This window comes from Nothobranchius furzeri, chromosome 12, assembly GCF_043380555.1.
Source record: "Nothobranchius furzeri strain GRZ-AD chromosome 12, NfurGRZ-RIMD1, whole genome shotgun sequence".
NCBI classification, from domain to species: domain Eukaryota; kingdom Metazoa; phylum Chordata; class Actinopteri; order Cyprinodontiformes; family Nothobranchiidae; genus Nothobranchius; species Nothobranchius furzeri.
Window position 1 is genome coordinate 33,419,209 of NC_091752.1, and position 23,227 is coordinate 33,442,435.

At 42.1% G+C, this 23,227-nt stretch overlaps 1 protein-coding gene across 1 annotated transcript in view; it reads left to right on the plus strand.

The window, feature by feature from the left end:
• The first annotated feature begins 7,616 nt into the window (after positions 1-7,616).
• The window catches only part of LOC107376004 (E3 ubiquitin-protein ligase NEURL1), a 49,993-nt gene continuing 34,382 nt past the window's right edge, over positions 7,617-23,227 (plus strand). The window contains exons 1-3 of the mRNA XM_015944876.3: positions 7,617-7,836; positions 15,200-15,441; positions 20,878-21,199. Coding sequence (XP_015800362.3) covers positions 7,803-7,836; positions 15,200-15,441; positions 20,878-21,199 — 598 coding nt within the window. The 5' untranslated portion in view covers positions 7,617-7,802. The remainder of the gene's footprint in view (positions 7,837-15,199; positions 15,442-20,877; positions 21,200-23,227) is intronic.

Sequence of the window (23,227 nt, forward strand, 5' to 3'; positions counted from 1 at the left end):
TCTCCATGGAAAAAAAAGCTTGTCACAAACATTCCTGACTTCAATAAAAAGCTAATCGAGAGCTTTGCCACTCAGAAGGACAGAAGGGCAAAATTTCTGTACAAATGAGGTATCACACACACACACAAATGCATCCACTTGATCTTTGTATAAAGTTGACCTTGGCACAACACTCCAGAAATATTTAACAGTGTAAATTTCTGTAATTTTGTCTAAGTGGTGTTTACTACCATTACTGTAACAGTGACCTGCTCATAATTTTTGGTGTTCACTCAAATGTTGAAATTAAACAAAATGTTTTTGTTACTTGCCTCTTGCATTGCCTATTTACCATTTATGGTCGTGTTATTTTATGTGCAATTTAATGCAGTATTTTTCAACCTTGGTCCGCAAGGCAGCGTGCCAATAGTCAGACACACCTGGATTAATCAGTTTGTCCAATGATGTAAGACAGGAAATAAAAGAGCTGTGCTTAATTCAGGAAATAGTGAAGTTGTGCACAAAGCTCAGAAAGCACAAGTTTGTTTAAAAATAAAAAAATAGCACAGCCCCACCAAAAATATTTTTCACCAGCCGCCACTGATGTTAATGAGTTGTCTCCATTATCCCCTGCTATTCTCACATGTTATTCTTAGCAGCTGATGTTAACACTCAGTGTTCTTCAGTGTTATCAGGGATGTGTTAATGAGTCTTTCCTCAATTAACCCCTGCTTTTCTCCACCCATTGTATTCTGGTGTTGGTGTTCCTTCATATCATCCCATTGCTCCCTGGCTCATTACCAGGCAACCTCTGGGCGACCCTCCCTCCCCCTTTTGACATGGTGTCTTGTCCTTACAGCTGCTCATCCTTGTCATGCCCGCCGGCAGCTGTGTAATGGTGTTACTGTGAAAGGACGTTATGGGCTCACTTATTCCTTGTTACTTAATCAGTGGACATTTACTACATCATGCTCCGCCTTTAACCCGATAGGCGAGGCTTAAAGGGCGGAGCCATACGACATAGAATGTTGGTTACGTTTTGTAACCCCAGATTCTATGAGTATGGCGGAGCCCTTTAAGCACTGTAACGTCCAGCAATGGTCAGTTTTTAGGTACAGTTTGACCATTCAACATCTGGTCAAAATGGAGACACGAGACTGCATGTGTTCCCTTTAAATCGGCCTGCCTTCATCCCATCATCTGGAGCTCAGAGCCTCTCTGCAGCTCTGAGCATGTGATCACAAATTGTCAACAATGATGTTCTCTCCTCAAGGTCTAGCTTCCCTTATCGTCCTACAGGATTCCTCATGCCTCCAAATAAGCAACACTCGCAGCTCGGATTAGTTGCTGAATCAAAGAATGATTTCCTAAATTAAATATGAACTTTTAAAACTTATAAGCTAGTAAATCATTAAATAAACATTTGTTTATTGCTACTTATAATAAGTATAATCTCGTCTCGTCTCGTCTTCCTCCGCTTATCCGGGTCCGGGTCGCGGGGGCAGCATCCCAACTAGGGAGCTCCAGGCCGTCCTCTCCCCGGCCTTGTCCACCAGCTCCTCCGGCAGGACCCCAAGGCGTTCCCGGACCAGATTGGAGATGTAACCTCTCCAACGTGTCCTGGGTCGACCCGGGGGCCTTCTGCCGGCAGGACATGCCCGAAACACCTCCCCGGGGAGGCGTCCAGGAGGCATCCTGACCAGATGCCCAAACCACCTCAACTGGCTCCTTTCGATCCGGAGGAGCAGCGGTTCTACTCCGAGTCCCTCCCGAATGTCCGAGCTCCTCACCCTATCTCTAAGGCTGAGCCCGGCCACCCTACGGAGGAAACTCATTTCGGCCGCTTGTATCCGCGATCTCGTTCTTTCGGTCATTACCCAAAGCTCATGACCATAGGTGAGGATTGGGACGTAGATCGACCGGTAAATAGAGAGCCTGGCTTTCTGGCTCAGCTCCCTCTTCCCCACGACAGATCGGCTCAGCGTCCGCATCACTGCAGATGCCGAACCAATCCGCCTGTCGATCTCCCGATCCCTCCTACCCTCACTCGTGAACAAGACCCCGAGATACTTAAACTCCTCCACTTGAGGTAGGACCTCTCCCCCGACCCGGAGGTGGCAAGCCACCCTTTTCCGGTCGAGAACCATGGTCTCAGATTTGGAGGTGCTGATCCTCATCCCAGCCGCTTCACATTCGGCCGCGAACCTACCCAGCAAGAGCTGAAGGTCAGAGCTGGATGAAGCTAGGAGGACCACATCATCCGCAAAAAGCAGAGACGAGATTCTCCTGCCACCAAACTCGACACACTCCACACCACGGCTGCGTCTAGAAATTCTGTCCATAAAAGTGATGAACAGAACCGGTGACAAAGGGCAGCCCTGGCGGAGTCCAACCCTCACTGGGAACAGGTCCGACTTACTACCGGCTATGCGGACCAAACTCACGCTCCTCTGGTAAAGGGACTGAATGGCCCTTAACAGAAAGCCACCCACCCCATACTCCTGGAGCGTCCCCCACAGGGTGCCCCTGGGGACACGGTCATAAGCCTTCTCCAAATCCACAAAGCACATGTGGATTGGTTGGGCAAACTCCCATGCCCCCTCCATCACCCTTGCAAGGGTATAGAGCTGGTCCACAGTTCCACGGCCAGGACGAAAACCACATTGCTCCTCCTCTATCTGAGATTCAACTATCGATCGGACCCTCCTCTCCAGTACCTTGGAGTAGACCTTTCCAGGGAGGCTGAGGAGTGTGATCCCCCTATAGTTGGAACACACCCTCAGGTCACCCTTCTTAAAGATGGGGACCACCACCCCGGTCTGCCACTCCCTAGGAACTGCCCCCGATGACCACGCAATGTTGTAGAGACGTGTCAACCATGACAGCCCTACAACATCCATAGCCTTGAGATACCCAGGACGAACCTCATCCGCCCCCGGGGCTCCGCCGCTGTGTAGTTGTTTGACTACCTCAGCAACTTCTGCCCCCGAGATCGGACAGTCCATCCCCAGGCCTCCCAGCTCTGGTTCCTCCTCGGAATGCGCATTGGTGGGATTGAGGAGCTCCTCAAAGTTTTCCCTCCACCGTCCGACTATAGCCTCAGTTGACGTCAGCAGCTCCCCATCCCCACTGTAAACAGTGTGAGCGAGTTGCTGCCTTCCTCTCCTGAGGCGCCGGACAGTTTGCCAGAACCTCTTTGGAGCCGATCGATAGTCTTTCTCCATGGCCTCACCAAACTCCTCCCACGCCCGAGATTTTGCCTCGGCAACTGCCACTGCTGCACCCCGCTTGGCTATCCGGTACCTGTCTGCTGCCTCCGGAGACCCACAGACCAGCCACGCCCTGTAGGCCTCCTTCTTCAGCCTAAGTATAATATATAATGAAATGTTTTCATTAATCTGTGCTCATTGATTGCATTTTGAAATGAATGTTATGTTATGATAACATTGATTGATACATGTTTCAGCATGTTAACATGACAAGGTCATCACCATTTGCACTCACACAAGGATAAAGTAAGGTTAAGTTAAACGCGTGACACATAGATTGCCCTTTACCCCAGATCAGAGCATCCGGATCAAAGAAGGCGAGTTTCTGAGTTGTCTTGGTAATATTCCTCAACTTGTCAACCTCTGGTTGGCTGCACAAATCATAACATGAGAACATTAAAACTGGATCACTCTGGTGATTCATCAGTTCTTGAGAAAAGCTTCAGACCGGCCATCTGAAGCAAAACCTCATTAACCATCAAAGCTTTTGGCACGTTGTCAAAATCTTTTTGCACCTGCGAAGCTGATACAGCAAACAGTTCCAGCAGAACAAGCTGATATTGTTTAGACTTCTTAAGAGTCCACCAGACGCGCGGTTCCATCCATCTGTTGTGACCTGGAGACAACTCTAAGACTGGTCTAGTACTGCCACAGTTTCTTCTAGGGACGTGGGTGCCTGGAAGTCCGAGGACTTCGACATTCCGGATCTATCACGAGGGTCTTTGAGTGGGTACAAAGACATGACAGATTGCGTTTGATGTGTTTTTGATAATAATCAACTTCATAGCTTAACGCAAACAAAATTCTTTTACATCCAGAACTCAGCTCACCTAGATACAGAAGTTCTGATAACATCACATTCACACATAGGTTTCATACATCACATCTAGTTCCATCAATCACAGTAAATGTTAGTTAACCTGTCATGTTTTAATTGTTTTTAAAATAAATTCTTGCTTTAATAAACCTGACTCTTTTCTGAATCAAAACAAAGTGTTTAGAATCCCTGAATAAAAAAAGAATCCTAGAATCTTCTGATTAATACAGTAAAGACCAAGCAGGTTCATATTCTATATTTAGATAGAGTATCACAGCTTACTGGTCATAAGTAGAAGTAATATATATTGAGCTCTTAAAGCACTCTATTTACCAAACCCTGCAGCATCGAGGCCCACTGGTTCTGGGATTCTTTGAACTTTTGGAGATGATTGTTCGTCCTCGCACCTCTCTTATTGGACCAGGGCCCACCTGATGGGCGGGCGTACATTAAAGCTCTTCAGTCATTAGTTGTTGTCAAGGACTAACTCCCAATAGGTGAGGTTTAAAGAGCTCCGCCATACTCATAGAATCTGGGGTTAAAAAACATAACCAACGTTTACTTATTTGCATTTTTGCTGTAGATGCATAAAAATCCTTGTTGCAAAGACTCTGTAAATGTCATGATGTACTTTGAAGTTATGTCTCCCACCCTCCACTTGTTTTTCTTTAAAGTCCCCTGTTATTGACTGACAACTTGTCCGAGATGTTCTCTGCCTATCACCTGCATTCCTGCTAAGGAATAAGTCGTTAAGAATGGTAAATGGTCCGTATTTGGATAGAGCCTTCTAGGGTTCTACAACACCCCCAAGGCACTTCACAGCGCAATCAGTCAATCACACACACATTCACACTGGTGGCAATGAACTACAATATAGCCACAGCTGCCCTGTGGCACACTGACAGAAGATATGCTCCTGTGCATTGGTGCCACAGGTCCCTCCAACCACCAGCAGTAGGCAAGGTGGGTTAAGTGTCTTGCACAAGGACACTACAACTGTGACAGACTGAGCAGGACTCAATCACACAACCCTCCGGTTATGAGATGGGGACTTAGTTCCTCTGCCACCGAAGAAGATGAATGCAGTCACAGACTAAATCTTGTGAAATGGATTTATGTTATCTGTTGGAGATAGCTCTCTGATTGGCCACAGCTTGGGAAAACAGATCACCTAACATTTAGCTGCAGTCGGGCTGTATTCCATAGATGCTCATGCAAATGCTATATTTAGAGGTGTGTATACTTTTTCAAAAATGTAATATTTAAAAGTTATTCCTGCTGGAAGATAATTAAAATCATAAACTCACATACCAAGTCATAAACTAGCTAGCTCATTTCCACACATTGAGCCACAACCACTGAATTATACATAATTAACTATTTATGATTAACCGAGAATTTAGACAAAACATAGCAGTAGCAGCGCTCCATTGTAGCCTCAGCAGGTGTACCATTAGCCTGAAAAATGTTTGGTCTGGCCAATAACAGCGGTCCATGTTTTTAGAGACACTGGTCGTGCTTGGCACCAGAGCTGAGATGGAGCAAGAACTACGAATATAGCAACGGTTTAAGATTGGCACTCATTTGAAACGACTTTGGTGTCAACTTTGTACTCTTCTTGGCTTTTCTTTGAGATGAGCAGAAAGAGGTACTTGTGTCAAAAAACGTTGTTCAACGTTGCCTGGCGGATTGCCTGGTTGACTTGGCCAAATTGTTCATTGCTCTGGTTGGTCCTATAGTGCTGTCCAGTAGCATGCAGAAAGAGTTTGAAAGACATCAGAGCTCTTTCTAGTGGTCATGGCCAAATCATCCTATACATGTATTTACATGTATAGGATGATTTGACTGGCTAAATCTTTTTTATTTGGCCAACTTAGCTGTATGGCTCTGGTCTTACTCCACAACATGCATGGACACATTTTCAAAAACATAAAATTACTAAAAAGGAGAAGGGTATTAGCTTTGAAGCAATTATTTACAAATAATAATTACATGTTTACTTATTTGAATTGATTTTTGTTCTTGTACATTATTCAGTGTCTTCATTTGAACTAGACTGGTCTTGGGGAAAACTGTTCTTTGGAGCAGCAGCAGCTCAGGAGGTAAAGTGCGGTAATTGGAGAGTTGCAAGATCAGTCCCAGCTCCCTACAGGGAAATCTGCTGTTCTGTCCTTGCCTGCTGGTGGTGGTCGGAGGGACCGGTGGTAGGGCTGCACAATACTTTGCTAATGTACCATTATCACGATAGCTGCATGCGCAAAATGCTCCGTCGCAAATAACAGAAAAAACTACAATGAATGGTCAGCTCTAATGTTTGCTACACATAATGCATTTTGCCACTCAAATGGAAGCTTGAAGGTTTTGACAAATCAAATAGAGCCCTTTACTCATTTGGCCAATCGGGTGGGTTCTTAGATGCCTGCCCTCTAGGTGGAAGGCACTTAAAGTGGATGGCTAGCAAACTCCTGAGTTAGCTTTGTTCTGCTGATTCTGCTTATACCAGAATCCACTGATTGCCTTGTCTTGTTCATTCCCTTTCCTCACATCTTTTGATCACAAATGTTCCCATTTTTTATAATATTTTAACCCATTAAAAAAGTTATGTTTATTTTTTCCCCTTTTTTTGTTCTTGAGTTAAGTATCAGTTTTTTATTGCAAGTCCTATCGTAATCATACGATTAATAACAGTTATCGCTCATTGCAGGCTTTTCTTCAATCGTGCAGTCCTGACCGGCAAGGGCGCCACCAAGGGGTGGCCTTGGGGGGGGGGGGTGCTCGAATTTTAGCGCCACACCTGACCTATGTAGGGGAAAAGCTGGGTTTTTACTATACTTTAGGTTGTGTTGTTGGGATTTTTAAAATGTAATTTTTACCAAAAAAATCTTACTAACCTCACCTCAGTGAGTAATCTTGTAGAACCCCTTGAAGGTCCTAAACCCTTCTTTGGTAACCACAGCTCTAGAAGGCACTATGTAAGTACAAGCCATTACAAATTCATTCATCTCTATTTCTGCAAACTGAGGTTTCTCTAAGAGCTATTGACTGCAGGTAAGCAATTAACTATTTATAAACTTCTTACAGAAATAAAAATCTAAATAAATGAACACGCCTCTCAATAACAGTAGTGTGTGCCTGGTCATTTTGACAAAATTAAAATGTATTCAAATACATCTCCTGCAACTGTGTTTTCAGTAGTTTAATGACTGGGATGAAGTTTTTTTTTAACTGGCTTTTCTATATATATTAAAAAAACATTAGTCATTTATTTGTTCAGGTTCCAGCACAGTTTAAGAGATTAAATAAAACAGGGTTTTCAGTAAGTGCTGTATGTAATAGCAAGTTGATAAAATTCACACTAAAATAAAACAAATAGAATGTATGCAGCAGCAAGACATGACATATATCCCAACAAAGGCGTTTAAGGTTCCAGTAAACCCTCCTGGCGTCCTGTCTTTAGTGTCTACAGCGGTAATAATCCCGGGAAGCTCCACCTACTCCACCACCACCTTCGCTGTTAATTTCAGCCTGATCTGCTCACACAGACGCGGCGCTTTAGATCCGTGCTGCTGCTGCTGCTTATCGGTGAGATCCGGAACAGACAGCCTGAAAATACCGTTGTATGTAATTTGTTTTTGTTATGAGCCGCGTGCCGTCGGCATAATGAGGCAGCGGAAAACACGCAGCTGAACGTGCGTACTGTGGATCCAGCTCGTGAAAGCACCTTGCATCCAGCTGCCATGGGAGGTCAGATCACCAGGAACACCTTCTACGGTAAGAACACCTGGCTGGTACCCCGGAGCAGGAGCCACAGCCGGGCTCGTTTCTGGAGGCTGGGATGAATGCGCGTTTGCGTGGAACCTTTATGGCGTTTGTTCTGCCTTGGATAAACGAGAAGTGAAAAAGGGGGGCGGGTTTTGCATCATTTAGGTAAAAATAGAAACAAAATTGGAGAAAAATAAGTATATCTAAGCATATAAATGCTCAATATCTTTGGAATATGTGATAATTCTCAACAATGTCAAGTTTGTTTTCCTCTTTCTTTTAAAACTAGTTAAAAGAAGTGAGAAAAGTTGTAGAACAACTCTGTCAAGTTGAAATTGAATCACCTGCAACATCTAAATGATCAGTTTTATTGTTTTTTCCTCAATAGAGATGTGTGCTTTGAAATAGTACATTTTTACAGCCGTGTTTTAGAGTAAATGTGCATTTTAAAGATTATTTTGTCACAAAACATAATTAGATCTTTATTTTTCATGCTTGTGATTTATTTATAAGCTCTTTGTAAATTATTCCTGTCAAACACTTTTTTAAATGCTGAACATTTAGAAAAATTAGGTTTTATATCAAGATTCAAGTAATCAAAAGTCAAAGATTAAAACGACAATGTGTGGTTTTTACCGTTAATCTCTGGAAAAAAATCCATCGAAATGTTGAAAATGAATTTAATGATGTCCAGTTGTTGGAAAATATAATATATGTTGTAACATATAAATATAAAAATCAGGTCTAAAATACATAGGAGCAGGTGTACGTCTCTGTGTTACTCATATTAGACGCCATGTTTCTTTCCACAGGAGCCCGTGAGGACAAAATGCATTTATTGATTTGTAACCAACAGTTACAAAACTCTCGCCATTCATGAACATTTGTTTTACACCTTTATCTCTTCACTCGTCGCCAGTGATGAAAATGAGTCTGATGTGCTTTTTGCTGGAGGTTTTACTCCCAAGAATTTTTGACCCTAATAGCCATCCGTTGCTCGAACACAAAAATATTGCTTGCTTTCAATGATTTAGGTATATACTGCCCCCTTTCACCAGGGACAATTTAAGTTAACTTTAGAGCAATTGGTTTATAAATGTATGAGTAATTTGCATCATTCCCTGGGATCTGTTATTATTTGTGTCACTTTTCTGTTTGAATTTGGATGAACTGTTTGAATAAAAGTAGAAATGCTGTTTGAATTCATTTTGGCCTATTTTATATACTGTAGTGATTTAATTTGAGCCTTTAATTTCTTTACTTAAACACAGCATGATTAGTGACTGGATGACGTGGTGTCACCTGATAAATGATTAACATGAGCAGCAGCCTACAAAAAATGGTCATTTAGATCTGTATCTTTTTTCCCATTGTCCATGGTAGTGGCCACTGGTGTGAAATAACATTACAGGTGCAGACAGAGAGGCTGCTAGAAAATGCTTGGCCCTGTGACAAGAGCTCAGTCACAGCCCTGAATATGTAAACATCTTTAATCCCTGTCAGGTTACAGGGCTCCTGCTCAAGGACGCTTCATTTTAGTCCGCATCATGTGGCGAACATACATGACGTATTACATAAGGTGTATGCCAGCTTCTTTGTAATACATCTGAGCTACAAGAGCTTGGCTTCCTGTATTAACTTTATCTTTAAGTCCTCAAATATATAAAATTAGAACCATTTAGATCCATTTTAGGGGTTCATTAGTTTGTTTAGTACCTTTTACAGTATGTTTGGGCTACTGGATGTTGCATCGAACTTTGGTTCACGGCCAAAACTAACTTTATCTTAGATCACATAAACAACCCTCTAAGCTGGAATCATGGCACATTTTCATGTGTTTTCATGTAAGTTACTCTCCATTCTGCCTAAGAAGACATTGAGCATTTAGTGTATGTGTTATATATATATATATATATATATATATATATATATATATATATATATATATATATATATATATATATATATATATATATAATTTATTAGTATTTTTATTTGTATTGATGTATTTATTTATTTAATTATTTATTTTTCAGTTTTCTGCTAAGGAACCAATTTTTTCTGTAGTATTTTATTTTTTTATTTTATTTTTTTTATTTTTTTTTTTTTGTTGAGCAGAATCCACCCCCGCAAACATTTAGGCACCGTAGCGAAACCAGAAAGTTGCTCTAATTGGTTACAATCTAGGTCCAATTATAAAATTTCTTGTATCTTTGAAGTAAAAACTTCAACGTTCCTTTGGCCATAAGTGGTAATTTTACAAAAGCAAATTATATAATAAATAAAAAGTCCTTTTGCATCCACATGCCTTTTCAGGGACAAGTGGGGTAATCCCAGAGGCACGTGGAAACACACACGTCTTTGAGTGTTTGTCTTATGAGCCTTGATGCTAACGTCACACCACGTTAGGGCCTCCTAAACTTCTAGAACGTTGGAGGCCAGGTGACAAAAACCAGCACCGTCCTCTGTCCCCGCTGTCCTCTTCAATTAATGGCAGCAAAGGCTGCAAGATTGTGCACAGCTGTGGACTAACTCTCTTTTATCCAACCAAGGCTTTTGTGAAATTGCATGACTTTCCAAACACATGTGAGCGATTTTAAGTCTTGCCAGCTGTCAATTACAGAAAATTGGAAAGTGGAATTTCAGGATAAAAGTGTTTATTTGATAATTGGTTGAAAGAATGCAGTTTTAAAGTAAATAAAATATCAAGAATAACATCAGAAATAGAGCTATCTTGTTAGATGGTAAAGCGTAAAACTGTATTTTCTGTCTGCAGGGGTCTTGTGTTTTCGAGTCTCACAGGAAATACTCTATTCTGTTTCACGCTTTATCGAAGGAGCACAATGGGGTTCTATTGTATTTTCCTGAAGACACCGCGTCTGTCCTGACATCGTGGACACAATATGGTTGAGGATTTGTTATGACTTCATTTAAGACCACATAACTCAGCATTGTTCTGCCATAATAAGAGTATGCAGAGAGCTTAACAAATAGACTGTTCTCAACACAGAAACTTGGCAGAACTTCTCTAATTGTGACTCAAAGACAGAGACTTTGCAGAAGTTTGTAGTTAAAATGCTCCACAGATACTCTTGTTTAGTTTCAGGCACTCGTCTAATGTCAAAGCTTTTGTCTCCGTGCTGCAATGTCACAACAAACTTCACACGTCACACAGTTTCCAGTTCTGACATCCTTAATTAATTTCCGTTCTTTCTTGACTCTTCTGAGTCAACCGTGGGGATGTAAGAATAGCTACAGTCGGTTATATTTCTCTGATAAACAGCTCCTCCACAGTCTCTCAAGTTTAGGTGTGAAAATACAAACTGTTCCCAACGACTGCAGAAGTGATAATTAGGCTTGATTTATTCACTTCCAAATGTATGAGATCGAACAGATTTACTGATGCTTTGAACGTAATTAAGTGATTGAAGCAGCGAAACAGTCTCGAATGAAACGATGAAAAGACCAGATGAGATACATATTGTTGTTTATTAGTTTTCATGTCTGCTTTTTTGTTAACGAGAGCCCAAAGTCTGTGAGAAAAACCCTCCTCCACTAAACCACAGTGGCCTTGGTGTTTCACTTTTAAGAGGAAACAAGAAAAGGGAGAGTTGATCCAAAAATAAGGGAGTCTCTGAGAAATGAGCCTTAAGATGCCTTTGAAAACTTGTTATCTCTGTAAACCTTCTAGGATGCAGACGCTTGGCTCTGTTATGCGATGATGCAAGCTGGAACTCCTATTTTCCTATTTTCTCATGGGAAAATAAAATCACAAAGTGACTCACTGTGTACCTGTTTGACTGCACAGCTTCCTCTGACAAACAACTCAAAAGAAGAACATTTAGATATGCCAGCAGGAACCTATTTTAGTTTTATCTTTCTGAGTCGCAAATGCGTATCCCTGCTGCTCTCATGACTAATACTCAAAAAATAAACCTGAAAGAAAAACTGTTCAAAAAATAGCTGCACATCAGTGTTATTGAGTAGCTTTGGATTGTATGAGTCAGCTGATGTAGAGGTGCACTAAAACAATAGGAATTCACTCTATTTGTGTAGTGCTATATTTATAGCATATCTTCTGGTCAGAGGTTTTATTTTTTACTTTCAGGAAGACAATTTTCAAGATCCGAAATATGTAATATAAAATAAGAAATTTGCATACAATAGATTATTATATATAATAGACCTAAATCAATGTCAGCCATAAAAGGGATATTTCACTCCTAAGTGAATTTTTTTCTGTTACCATATTCCCCAGAGTTAGATAAGTGGGAAACAGCATTCTCCTAGAGTGTTTCTCAAGGCCAGGCGCCTTGTTTACGAGGACACTGTCCTTCGTTGGTTAATGAAAACATGGAACAGACTTACCTCACGTGACTGCGGCTCCCGCGGCGGTCACGTCACGTGACACGTGAGGTAAAGTTATATTTTATATGTATAAGTTTCAATATAGAACAAGCCTTTTACTTTTTAACTGTGTATATATGTGTTAAATTAAGTATGTAAGCAAGTTACTGCCTGCTAGCCACTGAACCAACTACTAAGCAACTAACCAACCATAGATAACTGCTTTGGATCAAAAATGTTTAGATATCAACTCGATAGCTACAATTAGTTGACTTACTGGAAATTTGTTCCCAAAGTAGCTGCTGGCTCCTGATCCACCATCCTTCTGAAAATGTCTCACTGCATTCTGGGAAATTTTTGAACAAGGCCAGGCTACAAGACATCTCCCATGAATCCTTGGTTAGCTGGCGGGGCAAGGCAGCTTTATTTATATAGCATATTTCAAGCACAGGGGCAGTTGAATGTGCTTTACAATTAGCATTAAATGGCACAACAGCAAACACGAGAATACAAACAAAAAATATACACAGATAAAATTATAATTAAGAGCTAAAAGGAAAAGACAGAATTAAGGTTGAGCTATTACATCACAGATTACAGTGGAGGTGATGCAGCATAAGAAACGATTCATACAAAGGCTGATGAGGACATTAGGGTTTTAAGTTTTGTTTTAAACAACATTAGGGTTGGGGCAGATCTGAGGTCCTGGGGGAGCTGATTCCATATGTGAGCAGCATAGTAGCTAAAAGCATCTTCACCTTGTTTGGTTCTGACCCGTGGTTCTACCAGCTGATTGTTTTCTAATGATCTCTACGCCCTATTGGGTGTACATATAGGGATGAGATCTGACATGTTATTTGGCCCCATGCCATTGAGTGATTTATAAACTAGTAGGAGCACTTTGAAATTTATTCTGTAGTTTACTGGTAACCAGTGTAGAGTTCTAAGAACAGGAGTGATGTGTTCCGTTCTCATAGTTCTTGTTAAGACTCTAGCAGCAGCATTCTGAACAAGCTTCACAGCTTTTTTGGAAATACCAGTTAGGAGACCATTGCAGCAGTCCAGCCGACTAGAAATAAAAGCATGAATGAGTTTCTCTAAGTCTGGTCTGGACATGGGACCTCTGACTCTTGATAATTGATGAAGGTGATAAAACGCTGATTTAGTTAAAGCCTTAATATGTCCAGAGAAGCTCAGGTTTGAGTCCGTAATAACACCAAGATTTCTAACCTCGGTCTTTGTCTTTATTCCCCTGGAGTCCAGCTGAGCAATAACATCCATTCTATGCCAAAGACAATAACTTCAGTCTTGTCTTTGTTTAGCTGAAGGAAGTTTGACTGCATCCAGTTGTTTACTTGCTCTAGGCTCTGACAGAGTGAGTCCAGTGGACGATGGTCACTAGGTGATCGGGCTAGGTAGATCTGGGTGTCATCAGCATAGCTGTGATAGGCAATGTTGTTATTAAATGTGACCTGACCCAGGGGGAGCATATAGACATTAAAGAATAGTGATCCTAGAATTGAGTAGTGATCCTAGAATTGAGCCTTGGGGGACCCCACATGTCATGTAATCCGCTTTGATTTGTGATCCCCAATAGAGACAACAAATGGAGAACAGACGCTTCTGCAGAACATGATCATTGGAACACACCTTGGCAATTCCTGATGACATATCTCCAAGGCAACCGGGGCAGGACCAAGACATATTTCCTTGTCATTCAGAAACACCCCTATTCTGGCAGCATTATGTTTACTTTAGCTTAGCATAAACAATGTAAGTGAATGTCTGTGGCTTTTGATTACCATTTCCTCTATATATTGATTTATTGCGTGAACTCACAAGCACATTTTCAAAAATGTTGTGCAATCAATCCAGAGCCAGTGGGAATGGCAGTCCGTTCGGAATCTGTATGAAAACCGTACTTGGTGTGAACGAGGGATAATTGCAATTTTCAGTGTGTTTACATGCACATAAGTCGCTCTAGGTTGATCTGAGGTTGGAAACTGGCAGCTTTTATCTTAGTTTACAGTTGTCAGTTAGAAAACCAAACTCTCAAATGTAGTTGGTTCCACTCTGGTGTGGCAGGTGGTGACATGCGTCCTTTCATGTCAACATTCTTTTGGTTAGCTTATGTGAATACAAATAGAAAAACAAATGCTGGCGGGAATGAAGCAGACGCAATAAAACAGAATGGTATTATTAATGGACAACAACAACCCTGCAGCACATATTATTTGGTACATACTGTACTGTTTGATGGTGTTGCACATGTAACATTGTGATGGTGATATTATCAGAAGACTGCTTCGGTGGTCTCGTCACTTTCGGCAGTTACCGGTAAGCTGGACTGAACTGTTTACATGCAGATGAAGTCGGGTTCCCACCGCATTACCTGGGAGCCTCAGCTCGATTAGAACCAGTTCCCCTTCCAATCTAACAAGTTTACATGCATAAAAAAAGAAAACGTCCATCTATTTAGGGCAATAGTTCAGTTTTTTGATGCACGTGTAAAAGCACTAACTGATATCAAATCTTTAATCCATCCTTTCTGGTTCTATTGCTGCATTGTGCAAAGTTTCACAAAATAAAACAAGTAAATGAAACACACTCACACACACGTCTGTTTAGCAAATAGTGGAAAATTCAGTAATTCAACGAGTAAACTTCTCACAGCTGTGTTTTTAACTTGACTCTAAAACCAAGGGAGCTATTAAGTCCTTGTGATGCAATTTTTTTCCCATTCAAGAGCATTTAACATGTAATTCGCCTTGCACTTTCCTCACGTTTACAAGTGGTCTGGCTTGTCTTCTCTATGAACTACAAACAGAACCTGATCGTTAAACTATTTTGTGTCTTTACCTAACAAGTTGCTGCAGGAGCAGGGATTGTATCGGAGTGAAAATGACAGCAGGTCACAATCTCAAGCTGTCATTTTTCATTAAAGATAAGTTACCTGTCATGCAAGCTGTCTAATCAAATCTGAACAATGTAGAGAAGCATTAAAACACTATCATTTTCTCTATAGATTCCCTAAACGGGCCATTTCCTTCAACATCCCATCGATGCCATCACAAGCCGAAGCGCTGCCTGCCCATCCAGGTGTGTGGGAATTTGTCCTCCTTTCCTCTGCTCTTCCATCCCAGCACCAAGGGTTCACAGATCATCATGGACATGTCCCAGAGAACCGTCAAGAGACAGGCCAGCTTCTGTAATGCCATCACCTTCAGCAATAGACCCATTGCTGTTTACGAGCAAGTCCGACTAAAGGTAAACACACTGTTTCTGCATCCGAGAAACTAGTTTATCTCAAATCTGCACCATTTTTTTTCTTTTAAAGACAAGATATTCCAGTATCAGCTTTATGAAGTTACATGCTTTGTAAATTAATGAGTGCAGTCTAGGAATGAGATGGTAACTCTGAGGTTTGTACCTCCCACTCAGTCAGTAGGTTTTCATTTTTCCTCTCTCTGATCCCATCTCTTCATCTTTGCCCTTCTGTTTGGATTTCTTTCTTTTCTCTCTCTGCGCTCTTGTGTGGGCCAAAGCAGCGGCAGCTCAGAACAAGTTTCCACTTCACCTATCAGGCCATCTACGTCTCAAAAGTGAGAGAGCAGGGCGAGCGCTGCCATATGAGGGGTTCTGTTATCTTGCGCAGAGAAAAAGCTGACAGGGTCAAAAGATAAAAGTGTTTGCAGGTGATAAAAATACCAAAGTAACTGGTGTTGGCGAGTTAGAGACAGATCTGTTGTTTTTAGTCAGATTTGTGCTTTGGCACTCGTGATGAGAAATCACTTTCTTTTGGTCCAAATATCTCAGAAACAATGAAGACTTTTTTACACCCAGCTGCAATCAGTTTTGTTTCTATGAAAAATCATTATTTGCATTGCTCTTGTGATATAACTCACATCTTTTGATACACCGAGGCTGTTTACAGCATTGTGGAGTACTTTACAACAGACATTATGACACGGAACGGCTTGAGGGCACCAACCCAGCCACAGTTTTGATCACTTTAAAGTACTATTGATCTTAAAGTGTTCTAATAAATGGTGTACTTATCACCCCACAACAGCCGACCACGGCTGCAGGTTCTGGATACAAGGGGGGACAAGCGACTCAGGTGGTCCAGAGAACAGGCAGGGGAACCACTGATGACTAAAATAGATAATTTATTGGGAGGAGCAAGGACAATGCTAAAAGTTCCAGTCTTCAAAGGGTGAAGGAGTAAAATCATTAAAGCAGTCCTAAAAACAGCCTAAAACATCCTGTGCATCACCAGGGGCGGGACGGTGTCCAGTACAAGGAGCCACCTCTTGGCTCCAACTGACCGTGTTGACCCACGTAGCTGGGATGCAGTCTGCTCCACCTTGTTCTTTGGCTGTCAGGCACAGTTGACCTCCTGCAGCAACCCGTCTGTGCTGCTACCATGGCTCCAGCGGTGTCCGCTGGCTGCTGCACGCACTGCTGGTCTCTCTGTAGCCCCCTGGCACAGCTCCGCTCCTTAGACACATCATGCCCTCATCGGCCCAAGGCCCTAACAAGACACAGAGGCACCAGCACCAAAATTGCGCCACTCACATGGGTGAGAAGAGGGCAACCCACAGTCCTCCACACTTGGCCGCATGTCCACATCCTGGGACGGTGCTCCAGGTGCCAATCTGCATTCCGGGTGGTCGGGCGTTCATTTCCATGCCAGAGACATCCAGGGTGCGTCTCTTGCTCTCAATCAGGCCTCATGCATGTCTCTCTGGTGTCTGCTGCTCTCCTGGACTCTTTCCTCAGTTCCTTTTACACCTCGTTTTATGAGTCCATTGCACCTGTGGGCATTCCACACCTGTTCCCATTTGTTCAAATTAGTGTCTCTGGGAGGTACCACAAAGGGAAAGACCATTCAAAACACAAAAGCATGTCAACAATAATGAAACACAAATCATGCAACTTAAACTCAATCCAAAACTTTTCCACTTTGTGACAAACTTACCCATTTTTTGTAAATTAAAGTCTCACAAAACACGACGGCAAGTCTGATCACATATAAACAATATAAGCTTCCTGTTTTCACGTCCCGTGTGATGTTGTGACTATCGTGCGACTTTCCAAGAAGCGTTCAGCGGCTCTGGTGTGCCCCAGGCTTTATTTCACTGGAACTAAATGGGAATGGGACTAAATGCAAATGGACATCTTGAGACAGTTTACACATTTATAGAATGTATCAATGTCCAACAATCTATTTTCATCTGCTTATCTGGGGTCAGGTCGTGGGGTCAGCAGCTCAAGCAGGGAGGCCCAGACTTCCCTCTCCCCAGCCACTTGGGATGGCTCGTCTGGCGGAATCCTAAGGTGTTCCCTGGCCAGCTGAGATACATAGTACCTCCAGCGTGTCCTGGGCCTCCCTTTAGGCCTCCTCCCGGTTGGACGTGCCAGCAAAACCTCACCAGGGAGGCATCCTGACCAGATGCCCAAGTCACCTCAACTGGCTCCTTTCAATGTTGAGGAACAGTGCTTTATCAATGTTACAAATGTATTTGTAGTAAGTTTGATGGGTCGATGTTAAAACGTTTAGCAGCTTGCTCCCCAGAGTGTTCTGCAGCATAATCAGCACGTTCTCTTTGTACTTGATATCAAATTTTCGCCTCCTCTTCGTCTCCGCACCTGCCATGGTTAAAGTTACCCCCGTGGTCTATCACTGGCAAATCAAAAGTGAGACAGATGACACAACCGCCCCCCTGTGGTACTTGCCTCTTACCACATTCCACCCGGACACAATAAAAAAAACGGCCATTATTCCCATCCGCCGACTCCGACCGCGGCCAAAATGTGATATCCGGCCGTTAATTGAATACAGGCCAATATTAGAGGATTTACAGTACTTTACTTCAGGATAGGCAGTGCTGGTCCTGGAGTGCCGCTATCCAGCATATTTTAGTTTTTACCTGTTCCAACACACCTTATTTACATCAGAAGGTTATTGACAGGCTTCTGTAGAGCTTGATAACTTGGTGAACAGGTGAATCAACCAATCAATTAGGTGTGTTGGAGCTAAAACATGCTGGATCGTGGTACCCCAGGACCAGGACTGCCTAACCCTCCTCAACATTTTTGCACAATATCAGTGACTATCAGTCCCTTGCATCTGCCTCCATCTATGGCTGCAGATCCTTTTTAAGACTATAAGATGTTAAATATTCATTAGAAAACATGATGGTTTGGGGGGTTAAGTGATACATTGGGAGATTTGTGCAGAGTGGAAGAAACCATTAGCCTGGAAATCTGAACAAACCATAGCAGAATAAAAACATTTTTCTCTGCAGGCTAGTCTAGTCACGCTCCACTGTAGCCTGAGCAGGTTTACCATTTTCTCAGCTAAAAGTAAGCTGGGCAAATCACAGCACTTTACGTTTGTGGAGAGACACTGGGCAGGCTTAGCACCATCACGTCATAGCTTCTTTTTTACGCAGAATTGCAGAATTGCAAAACAACAATCATGGTGCTCATTTGAAATGACATTTGAATCGACTTTGGATGATTTAGTCTTGGGCTTTTCTTTGAGACATCAGCAGATAGAGGTACTTAAGTTTGTTTTGACTCATTTTCATTGTAGTGACAATGTCACATTATTTGTTGCTCTGTCCAATTATTTTCAGAGACTGAAAAACAAGTATAGATTGTGCCTCTATGTCTGAGCTCTGCTTTTGGGTCGTGGCTGGACTATATTCACATGCAATGGATGGCTTGCCAGGCTAACAAACCATAAGATTCTGCAAAAACATGCATGTGGACAGGGTCCAGTTTCATCTTGCAGCAGGAAAATAACACAAACACATGCAAAATGTGCCAGCAGTGTTTAAAGAGCTAGCATGCAGCAGGAATTGAGATCCTAATGAAGTAGCTGGTATCTGGGTTGAAGCCTGCTGTGGGAGAAACTTGACCAGGTGGTACGGAGGACAACCCCAGCAGTCCGTCTTGTGGGACATGCTCCAGGAAACGTAGGGTGAAATCTAATAAACTCACCTTGAAAACTGACAGAATGCTCAAGGTCTGCCATGCTGGAGTTGGTGTAAAAGGAAGTTCCAGGTTTTAATGAAAGCAAAACTCACCATTTGATTTTTAATGTCAACAATGTCTTCATGTCTTGTTCAGTTGTTTGCACTATCTTCTGTTTGATGGAGAACAAGAAAGTCTTTAGTAGTGGCGTACGTCCAGGATGGGTTTTATAACAATAAGTTGGAATTTCATTGTGCAAAAAATGTACCAAATTTATAGAGAAATTATAATTAAAATCTGTAGGATGATAATTAATGCAAAGGGCCTTTGAAAACCCAAATAACTAAGAGTTAGCATTTGTTGTGTTGTTAATAAAGGCTGCATGGTGGCGCAGTTGTTAGCACTGTTGCCTCGCAGCAAGAATGTTGCAGGTTCGAAACTGGGCTGTGGCCTTTCTGCGTGGAGTTGCATGTTCTCCCCATGCATGCGTGGGTTTCCTCCGGTTACTCCAGTTTCCCCTACAGATCACAACGTGCCCTACAAGTTAAAAATTGTATGTCGCTTTGGATGAAAGCATCTGCTAAATAAATAAACATAAACATAAATTATAGTGGTGCAACGGATCAAAAAAGCCACGGTTCGGATTGGGTCGCTGTTTTCAGTCGCGAATCGGATCATTTTCCAGATCAGCAGAAAGAAAAGAAAAAACAAATAGCTTTGCTCTCTTTATGTAGTAGAACACTTAGTACAACATTTTCTGCTTAATATGCAACTTGCAATAAAAATAAGAATTACAGGGATGTCCGATTGCTGATTAAATGTTTAAACAGCTTGCCATTGTATACTTTCTCCCTGCATAGCCTGCTTTCACTCATTTCCTCACCTTTTTGATGCAAGTTTTATTCTTTCCTCCTCTTTTACGAGATCTGTCCCCAACAATATTTAGAGGTCCCACCACGTCGATGTGATAATTGTCCCGGGCATTTTACGCGTGCCCCCCCACCCCCATCCCCCCACGTGTGAGCGGCGCTGGGCCGTCAGACGAGGCACACGCGCATTTGTATTCCTTTGCCATTTTTTTCATCATTATATTTTACAAGGAAGCCAAAATGCTCCCATACATGCGACCTAAACGATGTGGGTGGTTTTTCAAGCTTCTCTTCTCCTCCGCCATGACCACTGCTGTAATTTTCTCATTTGGATTGAACAGGTGGCGCCTCGACCCTCCACGTGAGCGATCCGCGGACCATGTGCGTGTCGAGTCGTCAGTGATCATCTGTTGCATCCCTAATAAATTGTCTTCTAACATACATTTGACAAAACGTGAACACAGTTTGATTCATCAGATTAGTAATAATGCTCAGTGTTTACTTTGAGTTCCTTCAAAAATCCAATAGGATTTTTTAACGTAAGAAGTACAAACCAAAGCTTTGGTACTCATTGCACTCGTAAATCTTTAAACTTTGTGTCTTGCTCTAAGAAAAAGATGGCTCATTTATGTGGATGTGTGTAATTATAATTGATGAGGGTGGGAAAATAAAACAAGAATAAATCTTGATTTAAAGTAAATTAATTAATCAGCAGCACAGGTGGGGCCTTCATGGAAATAAATCCGGTCCCAAATGCTAGTTATTAATTGTAATTCATGGAACAAATATTATATTTAAAGATTTATCTTAATTTGAGTTTCTTTATTAACTTAGAATACGTCCTCTCTAGATAACTAAGAAGCAGTGCTGCTGGAGTGGTGCTCTACGTCTTGGTTTCACATCCAAAGACCCATCGAGGATCAATCCGGACACTTTGCCCAAGTACGCCTGCCCCGACCTGGTCTCCCAGAGTGGCTTCTGGGCAAAAGCCCTGCCAGAGGAACTCTCCAATGAAGGGAATGTCATCTCCTTTTGGGTGGATAAGAAGGGCAGAGTTTTTTACCGCATCAACAACTCCAGTACCATGCTGTTCTTCAGCGGCATACATGTGGGGGAGCCTCTCTGGGCTCTCATAGACGTCTACGGTCTCACCAGGGGGGTCCAGCTGCTAGGTGAGTCATATTTTGACACTCGGGTTCTTTCTGGGAAGTGTTGAATTTTAACTATGTTCCAGTATTTGGGTTTAATTTTTTTATTTTCTTGTCTTGCTATAATCAGGAGAATAATAGCTTTCTGATCCTGCTAAACATTAGTGAGATTTTAACTTAAAACGCCTAAAAGTACAACCAGGCAATGCAGACTGCATGAACCCCCTTTACCTCAGAAAACTGCTCTAAATTGTGTTTTTCTTTAGTTTTTTTTTTAAACACAAGTGATTAAAAGGTGATGTTACACTGAACTGTGCAGGTTTTCCCACAACAACAAAATGACTCAATGGAAAAAGATGGTGGGAGATAAGGAGGCCTGTTTAGTTACCACGGTTGTGGGTATCAAAGAATTCCCCCAGAGGGAGGAATTTCAGAATGTTTAAAATCTACTTCAACAAGTGCTGTTTAAAGGGTCATTACATCAAAGAAATCAAGGGCGAGCAGGCCCTTCCTTATTATTAGCAGCCGTTTTACACTAAACTTAACCACCTGAAGTATGTCTTAGATTGAGGTGACTTGTAAACATTTCCCATTTCCCCAGAATAACACAAACGTACTAAAACAAAACAATAAAAGGAATTCCTGAAGAAGTGTCATTGGTTTGTTATAATCCTTTCCAAGAATTACAGATCCTCTCTCTAAAGAATAGAATCTGTCAGCACCTTTAATAAAAATAGAAGAGGCTCCCACTCGGTGTGATAGTGCCATTTAACCTCATTTCTGGTGGTGTGGTTGACAGTGAGGGAGCGCGCTATCTCACGATGAGCTCTTTAGTATCCAGCGATAGAGTGCGACTATCTGGGGTTCGCTGGTCCCGTGGTGCCGCCCAACACACAGCTCTTGTCGGAGAACAAGAGCTGTGTGTGGATCCTCCTAAGGGGAGAGGCAAGAAAAGGGATGATGTCAGGTTAAGACATGTGTGCCGTGTGTTTCCCAAGACAGTCAGGCCATTGGAATGTCTCACTTCTTGAAAATAATAGTCATGTGACACAATTATCTTTAACTCCCATTTGAAATAACGTCTTTCTAGTCATGTTCTGAGTGTATTTCATGCAAACTAAAACACTTTAAAGTGAAAAGCGTCGGGCTTCAGTCAATCAGAGGATCACTTGGTTATCAGCTTAGCTCTACTGCCCGAGACCGGTGCTTCTCGTCTCTTTTGTCTCTCAAAGACCCGGTGTTGTCTCACAAGTTGGCCTCTGTTCAGCAAACGCTTGTCCTCTGGAATATGGCTGGACACATCAAAGTCTGGCACGTAGCTTTTCTCTCAACAGAAGGGTGCTTTGTGATTCTTAATGACGCTTACACTATGAACGCCACAGTGAGCTAAGCCAAATTTCACCTGTTGTGGGATTTTATCAAAGATCTCTTGATTAGGCCCGAGCAGCGAAAGCGCTGCGAAGGCCTCTTGTTTTTGCTCTGTTTATTCTTTTTTATTTATTATTCCGGTGCCACTTTGAACGGCTTTTTGGGGACCTTAACATACCCCAAAACTCACAATATTTTGCACACTTGTCAGGCCTGGTGAAAATTTTGATATTTTAAAGGTCCCAAAAAAATCGCAAAGAAAATGGCTGAACAGCGCCCCCTAGAAAGTGAAAAAAAAACCTCTCCATAAAGCTTAGTTTATCGTACAGTTATGAAATTTGGTACACTTGTAGTACTCAACAGTCCGCACAGAAAAGTCTCTTGCAAGCATGGTCAATATCAAACAGGAAGTCGGCCATTTTGGGTTGAAATGGCGATTTTTAGCCGTTTTTGCCGTTTTTAGGGTCCGTTTCTGATTGGATTGCTCGATCATTTTTCGCAGGATCATCTCAAAAGTGGTGGAAAATTGCTCAGAAGGGATGGGCGAACAAAATGAGACAATAAAATTGACTTTTCGTAAATACTGAATGGGCGGGGCCAGGCCTCGAAGTTTGACTACTCGCCAAAATTTTTTAAATAGCTATAACTTCATAAATGAATGGAATGGAGTTACCAAACTTTCTG